The sequence below is a fragment of the Panthera uncia genome, assembly GCF_023721935.1.
Source record: "Panthera uncia isolate 11264 chromosome C1 unlocalized genomic scaffold, Puncia_PCG_1.0 HiC_scaffold_3, whole genome shotgun sequence".
NCBI lineage: Eukaryota > Metazoa > Chordata > Mammalia > Carnivora > Felidae > Panthera > Panthera uncia.
The window spans coordinates 23,849,881-23,871,389 of NW_026057584.1; the positions used below are offsets into that span (position 1 = coordinate 23,849,881).

Genomic DNA, 21,509 nt, shown 5'->3' on the forward strand with positions numbered 1-21,509 from the left:
TACCTTGTGGTACTAATTTTTCCATATAATGTTCTCTCATTGCAATTTTGACATTGGATTGGGTTAATTATATTAATTTATTTTTCATTGAGTTATTTATGAAACTCTGTTGCACACACATCTGAATTAGAAACAGAGTCTCTTCTAAAACACATTATGTTGTTATGGGAAGGTAAAGTGTACATAAATAGTCAACATTTAACTATGCGTTGGCAAATTAACCAGTTATAGAATAAGCGCTGACAAAAAAATTTAAGCAGGTGTATTTGAGGAGGGGAGGAGACATTTAAACAGCTATAGCTTCAACCTCCATTTCTCAGATTGCTTAGCCCTCGACGGTGAAAAGCCTTCTATAGGTTGCTGTAAAACTGGAACTGAATGGGGTAAGTGGGAAAGACAGTCAGGTACTGGGTAGAGCAGGGGGCAAAGTGTATGGTGAGGGTGGGAGAACGACATAGGTTTAGGCCCATTTATAGGCCCAAATACTCGTTTTTCCACCATGTTGGATATAGTTTTAAACATTTAAGGTTATATTAATACCATTTCATACTGTACTTCTAGGTATGTTGTAGTAATAATTTGAGATTATCCTTAATCTCCTTTTCCTTTTGTTAATATTCTTAATACAGAATTGAGTGTATGGGGTAGGAACTGACCAAAAGAGAAAAAAAAAAACATGGACAGAATATTCTCAGAGTTCATCATTAACCTTGTCTCATATACATAGCTTGGCATGTGTCTCCTTTGAAAGACGGCCACGGTGAAATTCGTATTTATCCCCATCCCTCTCCTACTATCCTGCTTATCTTGTCTATTTTTTTTTTATCTTATCTTCAGTGGTAGGGGTGGCCATTACCATCATTGTGGCTGCCATTAACTCTTTGAAATTCATTATTATTCTTTTTTTTTTGGTTCATATCTGACATAGTTATGTCTCCTAGCCACTCATTCCTAAAACATGTTCTTCCCCATGTTGGCTCTTCCAGGGAGGGACATGTCTGAAGTCAAAGAGGCACTCTTTCACTTCATTCAGGAAACATTTATTGAAGGCTTGCTATGTGCCTATTTTTATGAAACATTCTGGGAATATAAAGATACCTGGATGCAATTTCTTTCTTACATTTATAGTCTGATAGGAAATATGTACTTTTAAAAAAAGATAAATAAAATGAAATAAATGCTGTAATAAAGACATATACATACTTCTGTAGGAGCACAAATGCAGACCTGACCTAACTCTGTCTAGAGAAAACAAAGAAATCTTATGTGCAGTGTTTGATTTGTACATGAGGTTGAGAAAAATCACACAAATTAGATTCACAGAGAATGTACGTTCCAGGCAGAGCACTTGCCATAGGCTAACACTTGGAAGTATAAAAAAACATTCGCAGGTTCCCGGACATTGAACATAGTTGCATTTAAAGAAGTGATAGGAAATAAGTCTAACATAATTGGTTGCAATGCAAAAATGGAGCCTTTTATGCTAATACAATGTTTGAATTCCACTGGAGTAATCTGATTTTTCTCTTGTAAAGAAAAATGTCACCAGTGTAGAATATAGGAGAGATGACTGACTGAGGGACAAGGAGAGACTAGAATTAAGAATGCCAAGGAAAAGACGAGAAAACAGGAGCAGGAGAAGAGAACTGGATGAAACACTAGAGACATGTTTTGGAGATAGAATAAGAAGTTTTTGACTTTGAGGGAAAAGGAGAAAATTCATGACTTGTAGTTTTGGAAATAAAGATAATAATAATTTTATGGCAGATTATCTTATTTGAAAATTATCTTTATGCTCATTTCTCAAGGCTCTTTAGCTTGAAGAAAAAGCTTTAAAAAGTGAAGTATGTAATTAGCTTTTTCCCCCTTGCCAGGAGACAAAAATGAAAGCATGAACCAAAAGATAGCTAGCTTTAAAGCAAGGACATATATTATTAAGTTTATGCTTTGAATTATTTGAGAAAGGGAAGTTCTTTATTACAAGTCTGGGAACATAATTGAGAACCTGTAAACTCTAGTAAGTTCCTTCAACTTGTTTCCATCCGGTAACATTATTTCCTCCATAAAGTCATTCAGTAAAAAAAACCTTGAATATTGTATTTGTCTTATATGATAAAACGTACTAGAGACACAAATAAAATGCAATCTGTACCCTATGGTTACTTACCAACTACTGTTAGAAATAGACCAGTAAACCAACACAATAGTCTGATAAGCTTTACAGGGGCATGTAGGATAGATGTCTAAACCAGATGAGGTGTCCAAGAGAAATTTCTGGGGCAAGTTTTGTTTGAGTGAAGATTTGAAAGACAACACAGCCATCCATGAAAGGAGTCTTTTGTGCAGAGAGAACAACATGTGTGAAGATATAGAAGCCTAAAAGATTATGGAGAGTTAAGGACCAACAAGTAACTGTATAATTAGAGCCCAGTTTGTACGGGCAAAAGAAATTGGAAGGTGATAGGCCAGAGAAATAGTCTGTGAACAGAATATCAAAGACTTATTGTGCTAAGCAAAGAATTTTGTATTTTATCCTAAAAAATATTATTGTATTCACATTTTATTTCTAGAGATATAGGAGATAAAAGAATCAAGAGAGAAGCAAGTAGACCATTGCAACAATCTCCTGATTGGTCAAGTAGGGCTTAGTAGCCTGGCATAAACAGTTAGAAATTGAGAGCAACTATACATGTAAAATCTAAAATACACAGTACACTCATGTATGTGTATTAGGAGGAGGTGAGAGAAGGGAAAGGAGACTGAGTGAAAGGAAGAAATCTAGTATTTGTCATAGATATTTAGCATGGATGATCAGGTAGATAATGGTGCCGTCTAAGTAGATGGAAATTGGAAAAATAGGAGAAAGTATGGGGTGAGAAATGGAGATTTCGGCTTTTGAACACATTACCTTTTAGGCACTTGTGAGAGACTGCCAAGTGAAACTGTCTAGGAGGAAGTTGAATATATAGATCTCAAATTCTCAAGAGAAGTCTGGGTAGGAAATAAAGATTTGGGAGTCATCATTATATAGGTTGTAACCTGAAGTAATATGTTTTCTAAAGTTATATGGGTAACTATAGAGTGAGACATCTAGAAAGCCAAGAAAACACCAGAAGGAAAAAAAGAAAAAAAAAAAAAGAAGAGCCATGAAGATAAGTAGGAGCAGAGAATGGAAAATGGAAAGAGTGATTTCAAAGCAAGCCAGTACTGTCAGATGTTATCAAGAAAATAAGATAAACTGATTTTTTTTTTTATTTGGCAACATGGAGAAAGTCTGTGACAATATAGATGACATCCATTATTTTTCCCTGCCCTACAAAACTTCCTTCTTCTTTTGATAACCAAACTTCTATTTTCCTTTAGAGAACTGTCCTCCTATTATATGAAAAGACTATAAGCGTAGCTTCCCTGCCCTTTCCTGGCCAGGGGGTGGACATGTGATCTAATCTAGACTGTCTTTTTGGATTTTGAATTTGAGTGGATTGTTTGGTAAACATGGCTATGTTGGGAACACTCTTAGATGCTTCTGTCTTTAAGATTTATAAATGTGATGAGATAATGAAATAATGCAATTACAAACATATTTTCCTCTTGGCTATAACTTCAAAAATAAGGTCAAGGAAATATCTGGTTATGAAGTTTGCTCTAACAAGTAAGATTAGCTTATTGGTATTTTCTTAGCCTAGATAAATCTCTCACTATGTGATTGATGCATTATTGAGTTAACTTAAGAACTTGTTTTCTGTTTCAAGCCCAAACATTGCACCCAGACCCATGAAAGAAAAAAAAAAAAAAAAAAAACATTCCGATTAGTTATGTAATTGAGAAAATGTATCAGATCTTTTCCCAATGGCAGACCTTAAAAATATGTCAAACTTGTTTATCAAAAGTCAACAGTCTAATTATCTCAACAAAAAAAATAGTATAGTGTACTGGCTAAGGGCCCAGGCTCTAGAGCCGGGCCACCTAGGTTCAACTCAACATATTCCGTATGAACTAGACATAAACAGCAAGGAGTCTCTGGGTTTTTGTTTCCCCATCTACAAAATGGAGATGGGACTGATCTCAAGGGGGTTATTGAAAAGATTAAATAATTTAATGCAGTCTTAAAACAGTACTTAGCACATAGTATATATCAGTTACTATTATTATTGCTGATATGGTAGAAATAGGTTCAATATTTGATATGTGGAGGGCTGATGTTAAATAGAAGCAAGACCAGAGCTCTGACAAAGTCATTGTTTTCAGTTCACATGAGCTTCATTGAACTTGGGACAAATCATCTGAATTGAGGTGGATGTGGTGTGGGACAGTTCGCACACCCAGGTTTCGTTTTGAGTGTTAAATGTGTGCAAATATGAAAATTCAAGGTTAGACTTAGAGCAAAACTGCCAAGTTTTAGATTACTCATTTCAAAACTAATTATTATATTCAATTTGGGGGCAAACCCTGTTAACCAGTTTTGCTGTTTTTTTAACAAAATTTACAACAACAAACTTTTTTTTTCTTTCCTTCTTTCATTTTGGATCCCAGTTTGTGACATATTTTCATCTTCAGTCCATACATAGCCTGTTTTTTAGCTTGACAGTTATGTTAAATAATGTAGTAATTGCCTATGAATCCACCACCCAAAACAAAAATTAAGACTTTGACAATAATCTGTATCTAACTAATGGTTCCAATCACATCCATTCTCGACTGCCATTCCATCCTCCTGGCCACCCTTGTTTGAATTTTTTGGTCAGCCTTTCTTTGCTTTCCTTTTTAAGTATTTGCTTTTACTTTAGTTATTGGCTAAAGAGAACATAATGTTTCGTGTAACATCTTGGGATATAATTTTTTTCCACTTGGTAACATCATGGATTATATCAGTATAGAAAATGACCCGAGTATTTCCTTCTTTCTGAATCTCATAATCTCCTTTTACATTAACATCCAGTAATTGCAGAATCTCTTGCCAATCGTAGCCATATCTTATAAGGTTGAAGATTAAATTCTTCTGGTCTATCCACTAGAATATACTAGGTTAACCCAAAATTTAGATTGGATATAGATTTCTTTAAACATGTCCAAATTAGGAAAAGATTTTTCTGTTGCCATTTTTCATTTCTTCAAAATCAGCAACCTGTATTGGTTATTAAGTAGGTCACCTGAATGGTTCACCAGATTTTCTTAACTTTCATCTCTTGCTTTCTCATTTTACTTTAGTGTCTGGTCTTATAAATGAGAATGTATTGTGTTTCACACAGTGGAACTCTCCTTTACAAATGAAAGGAGCAGAATAAATCATTTTACAGTGTATGCTGAACAAGTAAACATATTCTAAAATAGGAATCCTGTAGGCTCCCAAACGGCCCTGGCACAGGTACAATTAGAGAAAGTAACGATAATCAAGAATAAGTTATGGTCTTTCCTGTGAACTCTGGCTTCAATCATTGATCTCATCTGTCTCAGATGTTACTCTATCCTTAAACATCCTTTGACAGTATTTCTATGCAAAAACTTTTGTGAAATCCTCTTTCTATACTATGAATGTCAATATGTAATGTCAATATCTGTGAACTACTCTATTAGCCCCTAGCAACTTAGACAAATGTGATGCAGAGGAAGCAGCTTTGGAGAGTTTATGTCAAATGAGTTAGAGCAGTTTAGTGAACAAATATGCCAATTTGGAAATGGAATGTTTTATCCTGCTGAAGAGCTCTTTTTAAAATAAATTGGAGTCATAAAGCTGCCACAGTTTACTGTGTATAGACATGTTCAGAATTGAAACTCCTTCATGAAGGCTGCTTTGTGCAGGTATTTATCTACTACCAGTAGGGCTAATAGCTCACTTGTCTCATCAATAGAAAATCTGCTACAGGAAAATACATGGGTGAAAAAAAAAAACCTGGTTAAATATCGTGCTGTTATTCTGTGTGTCTGTTTAAGCTTTCCTGCAAAACAAGTTGACTTACTTAATTTGTTTTAGAAAAATAAACTCCAAAAGCCTTGAGAATAGTGCAGTCTTAAAGTGGTATTGATTTTAATCAATGTTAAAAACACTTTCAGAGGAGTAAGATGAGAAACAAGATGAACATGTTTGCCACCAATAGTGGCCAACAGTTTGTCATTGATTTGAGAACGACTCGAATAAAAACAAATCCCCTCTGTGTGTGTGTGTGTATGTGTGTGTGTAAAATTAAAGAGTGTACTTTAACACTAAAGGTTATTCTTTCTACTTTTATCCAAGCATACTATCTTATGTTTATCTAACACATATTGAGATGGCAAATCCAGCTTTGTATCTTTTTAAAATGTTGAAGAAATTATCAGATTGCATTTTTTGTATGGTTTTACATAGTACCTCCTATGGAAGATTGTAAGGAACAAGAGCCTATTATGGACAACAATATTTCTCTGGTGCCTTTTGAGAGACCTGCTGTCATAGAGAAGCTCACAGGGAATATGGGAAAACGTAAAAGCTCCACTCCACAAAAGTTTGTGGGTAAGCATTACAAATGATTTTACTTCAAAGGTGGTTTTAATGAGAAGTATGTTCCCATGTATTAGAACTACAGATAGTATATTTCAGTTCAAGAGATAAATACCCATCTCTTTTGTCCATTATTCATTTCTGCTTTATGCTGTCCCATGTGTACCTCCCTCCCTCTCTCTGTCTCTTTCTTTCTCTCTCTCTCTCTCTCTCTCTCTCTCTCTCTCACACACACACACACACACACACACACACACACACACCTTTAGATATATGGGCCTAGGAAATTAAAGAAAGACTGATAGAAGTTGCTACCTCAAAACTAAATTATAAAGTACACTAGTATGTAAAAATGTCCATTTATTTACAAAATAAAGATACTTAAGGAGAATGGTGTCATCTGTTAGCCAGTTTTGTGATGTTTTCCAATTTGCACTAGTTCTAGGTCTTTAAACTGTTTTCTTTACATGAGATTAACGCTTTTACTATTTTATCTAGAATTAAGAGAAATATTTTCCCCCAAAATGCTGCATTAGAAAAATAATGCAGCGACCTACATTCAAGATCTTGCATATTTGGATCTTTGTTTTCATCTGGCCTATGGTTTTGAAACAAAAAGTTAAATATACTGTGCTTAGACTTTTCTTTTTCATTTCCAAGCCCTTAGATGCAAAAAACATCTAAGTTTTTTAAGAATGTATAAAAGATAGTGGGGTGCCTGGGTAGCTCCATTGGTTTTAATCCTCTGACTCTTGTTTTCAGCTCAGGTCAGTATCTCAGAGTTCATGGGATTGAGCCCTGTGTAGGGCTCTGTGCTGACAGTATGGAGCCTGCTTACAATTCTCTCCCTCTCTTTCTGCCCCTCCCTTGCTCGCATTCTCTCTCTCCCTCTCTCTCTGTCTCTCTCAAAATAAATAAAATTTAAAAAGAATATATAAAAATAGTGATTCTATATAAAGAATTGCCATTAATTATATATGTAATATATCTATTCTTATAGATTTTATTACTATAAAGGGTAAAAATTAGAAGAGAAAAATATTCAAATAGATACTCATATTCTATTGTCAAAGAGTATTGTGGAACATCCTGATATGGGTTGAGTGATGACCGGTAGAAAATCTTTGGTTATTTCAGGGAGGGAAGGCTAATAAAATTCTTTTACTCCAATAATCAATCACTTAGAGAAGATATCCTTTCAATCTGAAATCGCAGAACTAACAAATCACCAAAATACCATTTTAAGACAAGCTGGAGAGATTTATTGACAGAGCTCTTTGAAAAAAAGACTAGAGAATGGCTCTAAGGGATCACAGTTGATACTGATAAAGCCCCTGCAAGAATACTCAAAGGCTTGCCTTGGGCCCTAAGTAACTTTTCTTCCAGTCTTTCTTCCTTTATATAAATGTTTTTTGTGTTTTTTTTTTATGTCTTCTGAATCTATTTAGTTTTGTTCTTTGTAACATTTTCAATGTTTACTATGACTTAGAAATGCTATTCTCAATTTGATTTGATTATGTCCTTAGAAAAGGGGGACAGATTTTTTCCTAATTACATATTGATTTTAAAATAATAACATTAGATTCTTATTAGGAATTTAATGGTATTTTTTTATTTGGATTATCCTTTCGAGTAGTATATAAAAAGCAATCACACATTGTCTCTGTGATGGTTTTTGAAATGAAAATTTCATCACTCCACACTCACTATAAATTCCTTTTTACCATGCCCGTCAGTTAAATACTATTCTTTGACCTTTTCAAGCCCTACAGACCAATGATCCCTGAACTTTCTATCTTTTTGTGTTCTCCTCTCTTTTTATTATCAGCTTAGATTCCATGGTTAATCATGTTTACTACTCTGTTGCCAATATTCTTGACTCTCTTACTTTGTTGTCTTTCTATCACCTTCTCCTAGTGAAACCCCACTAGGAAACCCCACTCTATTGAAAGCAGAGAAACATCTGTCCCATATCTACAGGGCTGCTAGTACTTTTGGAGAAAATCCCACAGCCTTACAAATTGGTCACTATGAATCAGTGAATAAGTGATCTCAAATATCAGTTGTTCCATCCACATTGTAGCAGTCCTACTTTGATCCCATTCCTGCATAGTCCTCTCTCCTGCTGAACCCTATAGCCATTTCAACATTTATTCTCCACAAACATGGTATCTCACTTCTTGATGGTATTCTAGCTCAATTTACAGGGAATAAAGTCATTTGCAATGATTTCAATATAATATTACTAATTTTATAAGGATTAAGTGCATTTATAGGAATATTTTCTTTTTTTCCTCCTTGTTTCAATGAAAGAAGTATCCCTCTTTTTAATTAAGGTTAATTCCTCTTCTTGTGCCCTGGAATTCTTCTGTCACAGCCTCCCCCCTGCCCCTCCCGATACATTACATTTTATTATTCCTTTTTCTCACTTGTATTTTCAGTCTTCCCCCTCTATTGGCATTTTCCTTTTAGTATTTAATATGATAAACTCTCATCATTTAAAAAAAAAAATTCCCTCAAAACCAAATCTCCTTCCTGCTACTACCTACTTTCTCCTCTTCAAAAAATGGAGTGGTTGAAAGAGTTCTCTACGCTTGCTTTCCATAATTTCTTTCTTTCTACTCATTCCCTAGTCTATGCAACCTGGTTTTCTTCCCCATGAAATGATTCTTATCAACGTCACCAGCTTCCATAGTGTCAAGTGCAGTGGACCCTTTTTAGACTATCTTATATCAGTCAGAGAGAACATTTGCCACTCTTGAATAATTCATTGCTTTTGAAACACTTCTTTCCTTGGTATCCATGACATTGATCTCTTGCCTTTCTTCTAGCTTCTCTGCTCCTTCTCAGTCTTCATTATGAATCTACCCTTAACAGCCATGCAGATGGGGCAAAAGTACTAATGAAGGCCTCCATTCATATGCCTAAATGTTTTAATATTTTAAATTAAGCTGAAAAATTATTTTTTTAAGTTTATTTATTTTGAGGGAGGGAGGAGAAGGGACAGAGAGAAAGAGAGAGAGAATCCCAAGCAGGCTCCGTGCTGACAGCGCAGAGCCTGATGCAGGGCTTGAAATCACAAACCACAAGATCATGACCTGAGCTGAAACCAAGAGTCAGATGTTTAACCACCTGAGAGACCCAGATGCCCCTAAGCTGAAAAACTATTGTTCTACCTTCCTAACTTGGAAGACTGAGTTCAAATAAATATAGAATGCTTTGATCCTTTAGAGTTCCACACCATACCTTGACAGCATGAGCAGAACCACTGCCTGACCTGGAGCCAGCCCTCTCTCTTAGACCCACTTCTGTTTCTTTCTAGTACCAAAAGGGGCCTCATGCATATGCATGTGGACACCTCAGCCTGCACATTCAGTTTCTTTTCACATTGCACCCCACACACAGCACATAAAGAGTAGTGTATTAGCCTCTCCTCAGGCCTAAGTGTGTGCATACCAGGAAGATAGACCATATGAAGAGGACTATGCTAACCCTTAGTGCAAACTCAGTGCCATTTGGGAAAGGAATTCTTCAGTCTTGGGTATCCAGGGTATGGTCTAGGGAGTAATCTCCAGACAGGCATATTCCTTTGGCTCTACACATTCCTCATTCCATGAGGAGCAAGGGACTCTGTAAACATGGGGCCCAGTGCAGGAATCCAACTTGCCTTGGTCTGTGGGCAGGCATAAAAATCTTGGTGTTCTCCCAGGTTCTATTTTTGACCTTCTCATCTTCATACTTTACCAATGCTTGGGTTATACCTTTTATTCTCTTGGCTTCAGAAGTTACTTTCTATCAACTGATGACTTATGTATCTACATCTCAAGCCCATATCTCTCTTCTAAATTTTAGACTCTACTCAGCAGTTACTGGACCACGACTATTACTCATAGTTTTCCGAAATTGAATTCATCATCTTTTCTATCTGCTATCCACTAAGTTTCCCAGATAAGAAACGGGCTCCATGCTTAACTTCTTTCTCTTTTTCATTCTCTAAGTCTAGATAATCACCAAGCCCTAGAAACTATATTTTCTAAATTTCTCTCCATTTCATCGGGTTTTCTCCATTTCCACTACCACTATACTAATTCAGGCCACCATGATCTTTATAGCAATAACCTCCTAAACCATCTTTATAAATAAATATCTAGTCAAGTCACTTTCCCATTTAACCCTATTAATCTGTATTGCTCTCAGCATGAAATTCAAATTCCTTAGCTGTTGAATGAGCCTTGTTATTATCTTCTCTTTCTCATCTATTTCCACTGTCAGCTATATACTGAAATTTAAGTAATCCCTTGAACAAGTCATACCCTCTTGCCTCTGAGCTTTCCTGCCAGCTGCTCCACCCCCACGTTCCTTTACTTGGCTAATATTTGTCATCACATTCTTATCTCTGATGCTACTTTCTTCAAGAAGTCTTCTTTTACTCCCTTAATATATATTCCTTTTATTTGACCTCATAGCACATATCACACTGTATTATAAATGATTCCTAAATCACTGTCACTCTCTCTAAACTGTAAGCTCTTTGAGAATATAGATTAGGTTTGTCTAGCTTAACTTTTTAAGTCTTAACATTGCAGTATCTTAAATTGGATGCCATGAGATCAGGTCTCATCATTTTTTTCTTCCATTTTCATTACTCCGATTATAACCCTAATCTCACTTTGGGGACCTCTTTTCAAACCTGAAATAATACTAGTGATCCAAAAGTGCTTTTCCAGAATGCAGTTCTGTAGATAAACATTTTTTTATCAACATTACAAATTAGTCATCCATCTATAACAACATACTAAACATTTATAAGAAGTCCACATATATTTTTAAGAAGCCTTTATCTGTAAGATTTACCTATGAAAGTAACCAGGCAATTAGTAGGAGACCACGTTGTTTTAGTGGCAGAATTTTAAAAAGATAAAATACACCGTCCAAAGCTGGAAACATTTAAAGGAGAAAAATTAAAATGACTTCTCCTGCTTTATGCACAAGGCTCTTTTACGGTTAATCTTTAGACACTGTGTTGAAGTAAAATACTGATTTGTTGAAGTAGATATTAAAGGGAAAACTACAAAAATACTTCAATCAAGATAAAGCATGGAAAACTAACAATGGGTGTACATATCAGCACCATTGCCCATATGTCTAAACAAGGAAGGGATGGTGTAAAAATGATGAATTCCCCATTTCAAGAAACAAAACAACAAATATATTATTTTCCAAGTTTGTAAATAAACTACTTGTGGAAATAACTCCTGTTTTTAAATAGTCCTAAATTCCATTCAGTTTATCAAACAATACAACTTTTAACAGTGTTTTAATGGTGTCATCTTTGAATTCTCTAGGGTGACAAATGTCGACTCTATAATTTTTTTTTTTCTAATGTAGCAGTTAAATCAACCAAATTAACTGTATATAACAATGAAGTGACAGATGTTATAATCAGATCACTCTCGCTTTTATGCTCTTTGTGGCTTGGTCACTGATGTCTAAAATATGCAAAACAAGCATAGTCTCTGACTTATTTTCACCTGGTATTTCTGCTTTTGCCTACAGTTGCTGAGCTCTAGACAAGTGGAAATTCTAATTGAGAATGAAAATAGGATAACACACTCAATCATACCTTTCTGGCTAGATGCATTTTCATGATGGCATTAAAACAAGTGCAAATGGCTTGTGAAATTCTTATTACTAATCCTTTTTGCAGGCTGAGAGTATTTGAGTCTTAGCAGAATTAAAGAGCACAAATGCTTGATCTAAAGAATATCATATTATAGAAAATGGAGACAATTAACTTTGTACATTTATATTTTAATCCAGTCACTAATTTTGTTGTATTTTGTTTGTTTGTTTTTTTACTTTTCTTGCCCAACCCCTTTCAGGGGAAAAGCTCATGCGATTCAGCTACCCAGACATTCACTTTGATATGAACTTAACATATGAGAAAGAGGCTGAGCTAATGCAGTCTCATATGATGGACCAAGCCATCAACAATGCAATCACCTACCTTGGAGCTGAGGCCCTTCACCCACTGATGCAGCACCCGCCAAGCACAATCGCTGAGGTGGCCCCGGTTATAAGTTCAGCTTATTCTCAGGTCTATCATCCAAATAGGATAGAAAGACCCATTAGCAGGGAAACCTCCGATAGTCATGAAAACAACATGGATGGTCCTCTCTCTCTCATCAGACCAAAGAGTCGACCCCAGGAAAGAGAGGCCTCTCCCAGCAATAGCTGCCTGGATTCTACAGACTCAGAAAGCAGCCATGATGACCACCAGTCCTACCAAGGAAACCCTGCCTTAAATCCCAAGAGGAAACAAAGCCCAGCTTACATGAAGGAGGATGTCAAGGCTTTGGATACCACCAAGGCTCCTAAGGGCTCTCTGAAGGACATCTACAAGGTCTTCAATGGAGAAGGAGAACAGATTAGGGCCTTCAAGTGTGAGCACTGCCGAGTCCTTTTCCTAGACCATGTCATGTACACCATTCATATGGGTTGCCATGGCTACCGGGACCCACTGGAATGCAACATCTGTGGCTACAGAAGCCAGGACCGTTACGAGTTTTCATCACACATTGTTCGAGGGGAGCACACATTCCACTAGGCCTTTTCATTCCAAAGGGGACCCCTATGAAGTAACAAACTGCACATGAAGAAATACTGCACTTACAATCCCACCTTCCCTCAGATGTCGACATACCTTTTATTTTTGATTGTTTAATATTATTGCTGTCATTAATTCTTATTTTGTGGATGCAGTGTCATTTACTCTGCCTAATTACAATAAGGAAGAAACAGAAGAGAGAAGGGACAGGGGATATTGTTCTTGGTAACGTGGGAATTTAAGAGCGGTTCATTTCTGCCATGCATAAATATAAGGTATATCATGCTTTGGAAAAAAAAATCACTTGATTCATATAGGTTCACCTAAGAGATTCTAATTTGCCACTGATGTTCAGGATTATGATTGAAGGCAAGGAAGTTTGGAGTTTTCTGGGTAGAACTTCCACAGTTTAAAGTGGTATAAGTAATTTTACTCTTCAAAGAAGAAACTGTTTCAAAATGTAAACTTTTTTTTTCCTCTAGAGATCATGGAACACAAACACATGTGTTAATTTCAGTGATAATCCTTGGATGAGTTGTTGTGGGTTCTATGTTTACTTCCCCAATGGAATTTATAATACGGTATGTTATACACTGTACCATATAGCAAAACTTGTAAACTACAGGTAGTTGAGGACACCTACAATACATCTGAGGTCCTGTGATCTTATTTTTCTAAACTTAAGCACTGTTTTCCATAGTTTTGATGACTGGTATTTTATAGACACCCTGGCAGCCTTACTTTTAACACCTTTAATGAGTAGTATTTTTATCTAGTTTTAAGAATAACATATGGTCTAAGAGTGGCTAAGAGGCAGTCAGTAGTTTCCAGAAAGGACCTCTGCTTTTCATAAATTTGTTTTGGAAGTCTTCTTTTAAAGTTGTAATGTGATGGCGGCATAGTGTACATATTTGTTTCTAAAAGTATGCTTACGATTGTCACTTTATCAGCATTTAATCAGTGTTAACCAGTCAGCAGAAACATATAATTAGGCTAACCGTAGAAGTAAAAAAACTACTCAGAAATCCCTTTTCTGGTATTTCTCTTTTCCCACTGATTTTTTCAAGCTGTGACCACCCAGTGTTCTATCCATAGTCCATCATCCTTTACTACTTGAGTAGAAGATCATGAAACTCTTTGCTATAGGTTTTTGCTCTCAAAATCTTGGAGCAATTACTAATTTGACCTGAATATGGTAACTTGAACCCCATAAGGTTATGGAACTAGGGCTATTTATTCTAGTATTTCTTGAATAATAACATTTACCACTTTTGGTGCAAGGAAAAGGGAACTTCTTTGTAACCTGCACATTAGACCACAGATAAAAAAACAGCTTATTTTTTACACTTTTTGGGGTCTAGAATGTAACCTAACCTCCAAGCAAAAGTCACCATGTCCTGCACAGTTTTCCATCTCAAAAACATTCAACTACTTATAAGTCCTTGTCAGAAATGAATCTCAGTACCTTAGTAAAAAACAAAACAAAACAAAACAAAAAAAACTCTTAATCCATATGTTATCATTTTTCATGTGCAAATTTTTTATTTCATTTATAAAAAGATGCTCTGTTTTTTTATGTGCAGTCCAACAGCATTAGAGGGAAGGGAAAAATGAGATCAATTCAAGTCATTTTGGGGGGACATACCTGGATACAGAAATTGCTGCTTGTGTTGAGGGAGGACAGGCCTGACCATGGCTGGATTATCTGATAGCCATTTATGAGTACTGATTCTGTTAAGCAGTAACTGATAACTGCTCTTAAAAAAATCATTAAATAGGAGGCTGAAACTATGTTTTTAATGCAGAATGATGTGAGAACTAGCAAAATTAGAGACTTAAGGACAGAGAAGCACATCCGGCCCCAATACTGCTCTTGACTCATCTTCTCATTTATCATCTGCTTATTTAAACAGCTTCTGAGCACTAACACAGCTAGAGCTGGGCAAAGATGATTTTAACTCAGCTCTCCTTTACTCGTTCCTCTTATAATTATTTTTGGAGAAATGTCCAAACTAGTCCTTTAAATCTAAGAGAATGCACCAAAACAGAGACATGAAACGTTTTAAATAGAATACTGTTTTTTTTTTTCCCCTCCTGCATGCTTTGGTACATTGTGAACACACAGTTTATTCAAAGGTAAAGTATGCTTTTGAGACTTCCTTACCTCCCCCTACACTAACCACTCAAAAAATTGGAATTTCATATTTTTTTTCCCTTTTGGAGGAAGGTAAATAATGTAAGGTTACTGATTTTGTGTTTTACTGCAATTTAAGGAAATGTGGATGGCAGTGTGTTCATAACTTTGGCTGTGTGTGGATTTCTGCTGGCATCATCTATGAATTTTCTTCCTGTTCACTATTTGTTTTTTTCAGTGTATGAACAATCATGTGTCTACCTACCCTGGGATGAAGCTGAATTTTAGGTGGACCTAAAGAGTTGTGTAGTACCCCCATGAAGACAGTACTCCTTTTCTGATTTCATCTATTTGAGAATCTACTTTATCAAAGGGACAATATTTGTGAGAGTGTATTTGCTACAAGTGTATACTTGTACTTTCTTAGCTACATGATATGAGGAACAGAAAGAGATAAAGATGGCTCAGGGTGTGGCAGGGACAAATGAGGACGAGGTCAATTCAAATGTGCAGGTTAGAATTTTTGTGGGCATGGTGCTTTCTGGGAGACTCTAAATGGCTATATTTGCATGCTTCCTTCTTCACAAAAGGAAATAATGCAAGTTGGTAGGGCCTAAAAATAAATATGAGGGTCAGACACCAAATAAATCAAATTTTACATAACAGTTATATGCCCAGTTTATTTAGGTGAGATTTCACATTAGAGTACTGGAGGGGCATAAAAATGGGTTAGTCTCTTTCTTCTGGTTTGGCAAAAATTCAGAAATTCATCACATTGCTTCGCCCTGATTTTGCCCAGAAATTTACCTCCAGCTCCTGTTGGAGGTAAATTAGCTGCCTCTCTCTAATAGTGGTCAATCACTTTTAAAAAGCAATTCTAGCCTGGCTTTTTAGAATGGCGAAGATGACCAATAAGCAGATTGGAAGAGATTTCGAGTCGTTAAAACATTCCGTTGAGAATTTTCTGGAGGGACAGAACGCGAGAGACCAGGATTTAGATTTGGCTACAAAGTAGAAAATGGTTTTCCTCCATGCATACAAGCAATTGTACGTGTGTGTCAGTGCGTGCATGTGTGCGTACGGACATACACACTCCTTTGACGAAAAGTCATGAAAAGAAGCAATTAGAGTCAACACATGTCTTGCAAGAGCACTTAAAGAGTTAAAATTAGAGTTCATACCTGAGAAATTTAGTAAACTTACTTTACCAGATTGTATTAAGAAATATTAAAGAAGTTATTAGTATGTCTTTAGGACTAGTTCAACTATTAAACTAAAACCTTGGGCCTTTACAATCTACTTGCAGAATGAATCTAAACAAACAAGAAAAGGATTTTTAAGCTGATTTGGTATAACTTCCAAAACGAAGGAAACAAAAATAACTTTTGATTAGGAAGATACAAAAAAAATGATTAATGTTTACGTGTTGGCAAATGGAAAAAGACAATATTTTAGTGAGCTTGATGTTTTGGTATATAGTTACCATGTCTCAACTCTACACCTCACAAAACTATGAAGTCTTTATGATATGTTGACATCAGTGAAGGCATTTAGATGAAAATATATTTTAACTGATTTTCCAAATGTTATGTCATCCTATCTCCAAAATGATTCTGTAAAGTAGAAAAAGAACAGAAAAAGCTGCAAAAATACAAACAAAAAAAACCTGTATGCCCCTAGTTTCAAGAGAAAACTTAGATTATAAGAGGTACTGACTACATTTTTTTTTTTTTACTTTGAAATGTTCATTGTACAAGAAGAGATACATTACATTTGTGGTCCTCTTTAGTTATATTTTATATATTATTTTTAGTAAGTACTATCTGTATAAGATTATCCAAAAAAATTCCCCAAATGCAAAAGAAAAGAGTAGGGGTGAAATTAAAATTTGTATATATGAGAGTTATCTCAGAAATGTTTTTAAACCTCCAGTTTCTGCAAAATAATTAAAATATACAGTAACTGGTATCTTAAGATCCTGAGTTTAATGTATTAAATACTTATAAAATTTCTTGATATTGGTGCCTTTTTAAAATGCATTGAGAGAGTGTTGGTTAGCTGTTGTAGCTCTACAAACACTTTTATTATGTATTTTTAAAAACCACTTAAATTTGAGTACTATATAATACATCTTCATGTTCTTAGGGCAAAACTGTTAGAGGAAGTTCCAATCAGAGAATTTCAGCTCATCTGTTTAAAGCAAAAGGAAACTTTGCAACCAGATTTTAATCTTATTAGTTTGATAGTATTTCTGAATACCATTACAAGATCATGTAGGTAAAATATGGCATAGAGGGAAATTTCAGCTGTGAACTGCATTATGGTATGTGGTTTTGTTTTGTTTTTAAGGAAGAATCTGTTCTAGTATCACACAGGCTTTATTAGTGGAATTTTGGTCAATAAAATACAGTATTGTTTTGAAATTTCATTTATAGACTAGTGTTGTCCTAGTCTGAGAATCGGTCTCCTAATCTATTAATGTTTTATGGAATAATGTAAAGAAGCAGGTAATTAATTCTCCTTGAACAAAACAAAACTGAATAGTCATATCACATTGCTATTCTCCAAAGCATAATCTCAAATGGTTTCCTGCCATGATTGTGTATTACTTGCAATGGATGTGTTAGGATATGACAGCTTTTAAAAAATAAATAAAAATGAGCTGCTTGTTATACAAAGCAAATGTCATATGACCAAGAAGCTGTGATATGCTAGTGTTTCTTTTTATCATAGTGTATTGCTAGGCCAAATAATGACACCTTGAATATTTTTATTACATTTATTGCAGTAACCTAAAGTTTTGGGATTTCCATAAGGTTTTTATGTAACATTATATTTCTAGCTTTTTAGTTTTCTCTTGCTGTACTGTAAGTTTGTGAATATTTTTCACATGCACTCTTAGAAATAAGTTCCTAATTCTGTTTATGGGATTTTTCTCCCATAACATTGCATTTGTATATTTTCTGTATAAATTTGTTGTGAATTAACCTTTACCCCATACAGAGAGTGGTACGTGAATGACTAGTTTTCTAAGATGTCCTTTTTATTGTGAATAAGATATAAAATTTAGAGGCCCTCTGCTAAGCCACATAAAACACAACATATAACTTCATAAAGGTACAGATAAGCCAGTTTGCAGTTAATTGGGCCCTTCAAATTACCTCAAGTGACACACAGTAAGAAAAGCTTCTCAGACGGGTGGAGGTCACTGAATCCCCTACTATGCACTTATCAGGATTCTACTTAATTTACTGGAAGTGGATTTTTGAAAAATGAATACACTGTAACAAGGGAAGGACTCTGGGTTTTGTTTTTTGTTGTATTATTTTGTGTCTTTTTGTTACGTAGTTCAATTTCTGAAACTGTGATAAAACATTTTGACTGTCAGGCACTCTCAGATTTTGAACATAAAATCACTTCCCCTTCTGTGTAACTAAGTTCTTTGTTACCTCTTCAATTTTGTTCTCCTCCCCCAACCACCCTTTTCTCCCCGTCCACATCCTTTCCATCACTGCCTCTTGGACATCTCTGCCTCTCTTTCCCCCACTAGTTTGAAGATTAGGTCAACTCTTACTTCCGATTCATTGGTCTCTTAAGTCTTAACTTTTTGTGTGTGATTTTTTGTTGGCTGTATAATTTGCTGACATATTTTTATACTCAAGTGTAGTTTTATATTAAAAAGAGAAGTGGTTGGATTAAAAATAGTAAGGTATATAACCATTGTGCTACTTTCACTTTCAAATATTGGGTACCTAAAATAGGACGCCAGAGATCATGTCATCATAATATGGTATGTTTGCCTTCCTTTTCTGTTGGGTTTTGTGTTCTGATTTGGTTTTCCTCCTAAAATGTATGAGAGATTAAATAATTTTTTTTGCAAGAGTTTAGAAAGATGTTAAAAGTCTAAAGCAAAAAGTCTTAAAAATCTCCCAGTCGGGAGAAGATGCTTTAACATTACTATAATAATATTCCAGGTTTGGAGGGGGCTCTCCAGGCTTCATATTTGCTCTTAATACTTGGACCTTTTAGACCATGTGTTATAATTGCAATCTCCGAATGATTGCTTCTGCTATTTAGTTTAAAAGATATTTTTTCTTTTCTTTCTGTACAAGTGCAATACTTTCCTTGAAGTCTTAAAAACTATGGTTATTTTTTTTAACTGATCTTTCTTTAGTTAATGGCAAAAAAGAAATCCTTGAAGATCATGGCATGTTAGTTTAAAGGACACAACAAGCAAAGAAAAAAACACCATATAATAAAAAGATTAGAGGATGTGGAAGCCACTGGTTTATTCTCATGTATCTTTATTTAGGCTAAATTTCCATTAAAATTAGTAATCTTTTGCCTGAGAAATGTGTCCTCAAGTTGAAAAAGTTGCAATTCTTAAAGACTGAATTTTCTTCTTAGGCCCTTGTCCAATGTTTTAAATTAAGAACCTAATATTTTTTATTTCATTTTCCTTCTTTTGGAAATGAACTTTAAAATAAAAGCAAAGCACTTAGCTCAATTTTAAACACCTATCACCTATTGAAGACAATTTTTAAGAAATATTTGGAGCACTGTTTTCATACAAATTTAATTAAGAAGTATTTTTCGTATCATACATATTTATATGTAGAATACTGGTTTTCTTTTTTTATACCTGTGTCCCTGTAGTAAAACTGCTGTAATGTAAATACATGTTTTGTTAAAAGATAACATTTCTTTGGCATTTCTTTTAAAGGCAGTTACTGCATTTGTACAGTATGTGTCTTGGCCATTTTAGATTTTTTTTTCTTTAACAATACCAAAGGTAATTAGACTACTTTAAAAACTAATTGCTTGACAGTTTCTAGGATATTTTGAGTTTTAGAAGCAAAAGAAAAAAAAATAGGTCAAACCAGTAAACCTCATTTTTTTTCAAACTAATAATTTGGGAAAATAAAAACTGTTTTGAAAAGAAATATATAAAAATATATATGTAAAATTAAAATTCCAGACTTGTATGTCAGGTTTGCTCAGTGTAATGTAGTTTTTTTAAAGTTCAAATACAATACCTCAGAAAATGAGGTTTACTATGGAAATACTGAAACAGTCTTTGCAGCTGTGTGACAAGTCAGCTCTGCTATATACCAATTTGGAGACCTCTGCTAAACAGTTTTATCACTGCAGACTAAAATGTGGGACTTGTATTTTGTTTTTAATGCACACACATACATGTTCTGTGCATGTATGTGGGTACTGTGTATACGTGTATGAGTGTTGTATATGCATGTGTGAGTGTGTGTCTGTATGTGTGTACAACTAAAGCTGCAGAAACTTTGTAATACTTTGTGAAAAGGATTATATTATAAAGGTTTGTACTGTCTGAGTGCACAGCTACTGGAATAAATTTAGGGAATCTCAGGAACAAGCATATAATTTGTCCAAGATTTATTTCTTCTCAGAAGTGTAAGTGCAGTTTTTAATTCTGTATATTATTTAATATTTTACCAATAAAATAAACTTCTGACATAAAGTGTTTGCTATAAAAACTTTCTGGTGAAAACTCTGTACACAAACATATCTTCCAAATACAGAAGATTAAACTGTTGAATACTATCAGGCTTATTTAAGTTATTGCTGTTGGGTCTATGTGTCACACTTCCTGACCCAGAGAGGGATACATTTGAGATCAGAAATTTCCGTCTTTACTACGTTGTCCACCAGAGCAGGGAACAAAGTATTCCATGACTTGTTAATGATGGCATCTCTTTACTCCACAGTTTTCATATAGATCTCATTTTACCCTTAATCTAAGAGATTTGTATGTCAGAGCCTGTCCTCTATAGAAGAACCCTGAGGGCAGAAAGTTGTGACTTGCTCTAAGGTACACAGTTAGTGATCCAACAAGTGGTCAACCATATTGGAATCTAGCATTCCATAGGAGTCAGACCAAGATTAAATAAGAATTAGGTCATAGACATTGTTCAATCACATTGGCAAAAATGTAGCTAGTTGTCTGTTCTGCTTTATGTTACACTATCACTATATGAATCATAAACTTCTTGGATTTTACAAACGCAGCTTATGTTTTACCATGAGAAGTTTGTTCTGTTACCGATGTCTTAGTGACCAGAAATGTAAAAGAGCACATATGACTGCAAACATTTTATTTACATTTAGCTGTTTGCTTATCCCCCAATTTCAAGCCTACTGTATGCTTATGACAATTTCAAGCCTACTGTAACATGTAAGATAGTTGTTAGAACTTTTCTTCACCAATAACTGTTTATAGATCTTCATGGCTATTGATCACATTTCCCAATAATTTC

At 34.9% G+C, this 21,509-nt stretch overlaps 1 protein-coding gene across 9 annotated transcripts in view; it reads left to right on the forward strand.

Moving 5' to 3' along the window:
- Nucleotides 1-18,364, forward strand: part of IKZF2 (IKAROS family zinc finger 2) — a 162,442-nt gene extending 144,078 nt beyond the window's left edge. For all 9 annotated transcript variants that reach the window (XM_049614983.1, XM_049614981.1, XM_049614978.1 and 6 more), the window contains 2 exons: nucleotides 6,344-6,487; nucleotides 12,358-18,364. In XM_049614983.1, the coding sequence (XP_049470940.1) occupies nucleotides 6,344-6,487; nucleotides 12,358-13,082 (869 nt within the window). In that variant the 3' untranslated portion in view covers nucleotides 13,083-18,364. The remainder of the gene's footprint in view (nucleotides 1-6,343; nucleotides 6,488-12,357) is intronic.
- The last annotated feature ends 3,145 nt before the right edge of the window (nucleotides 18,365-21,509 follow it).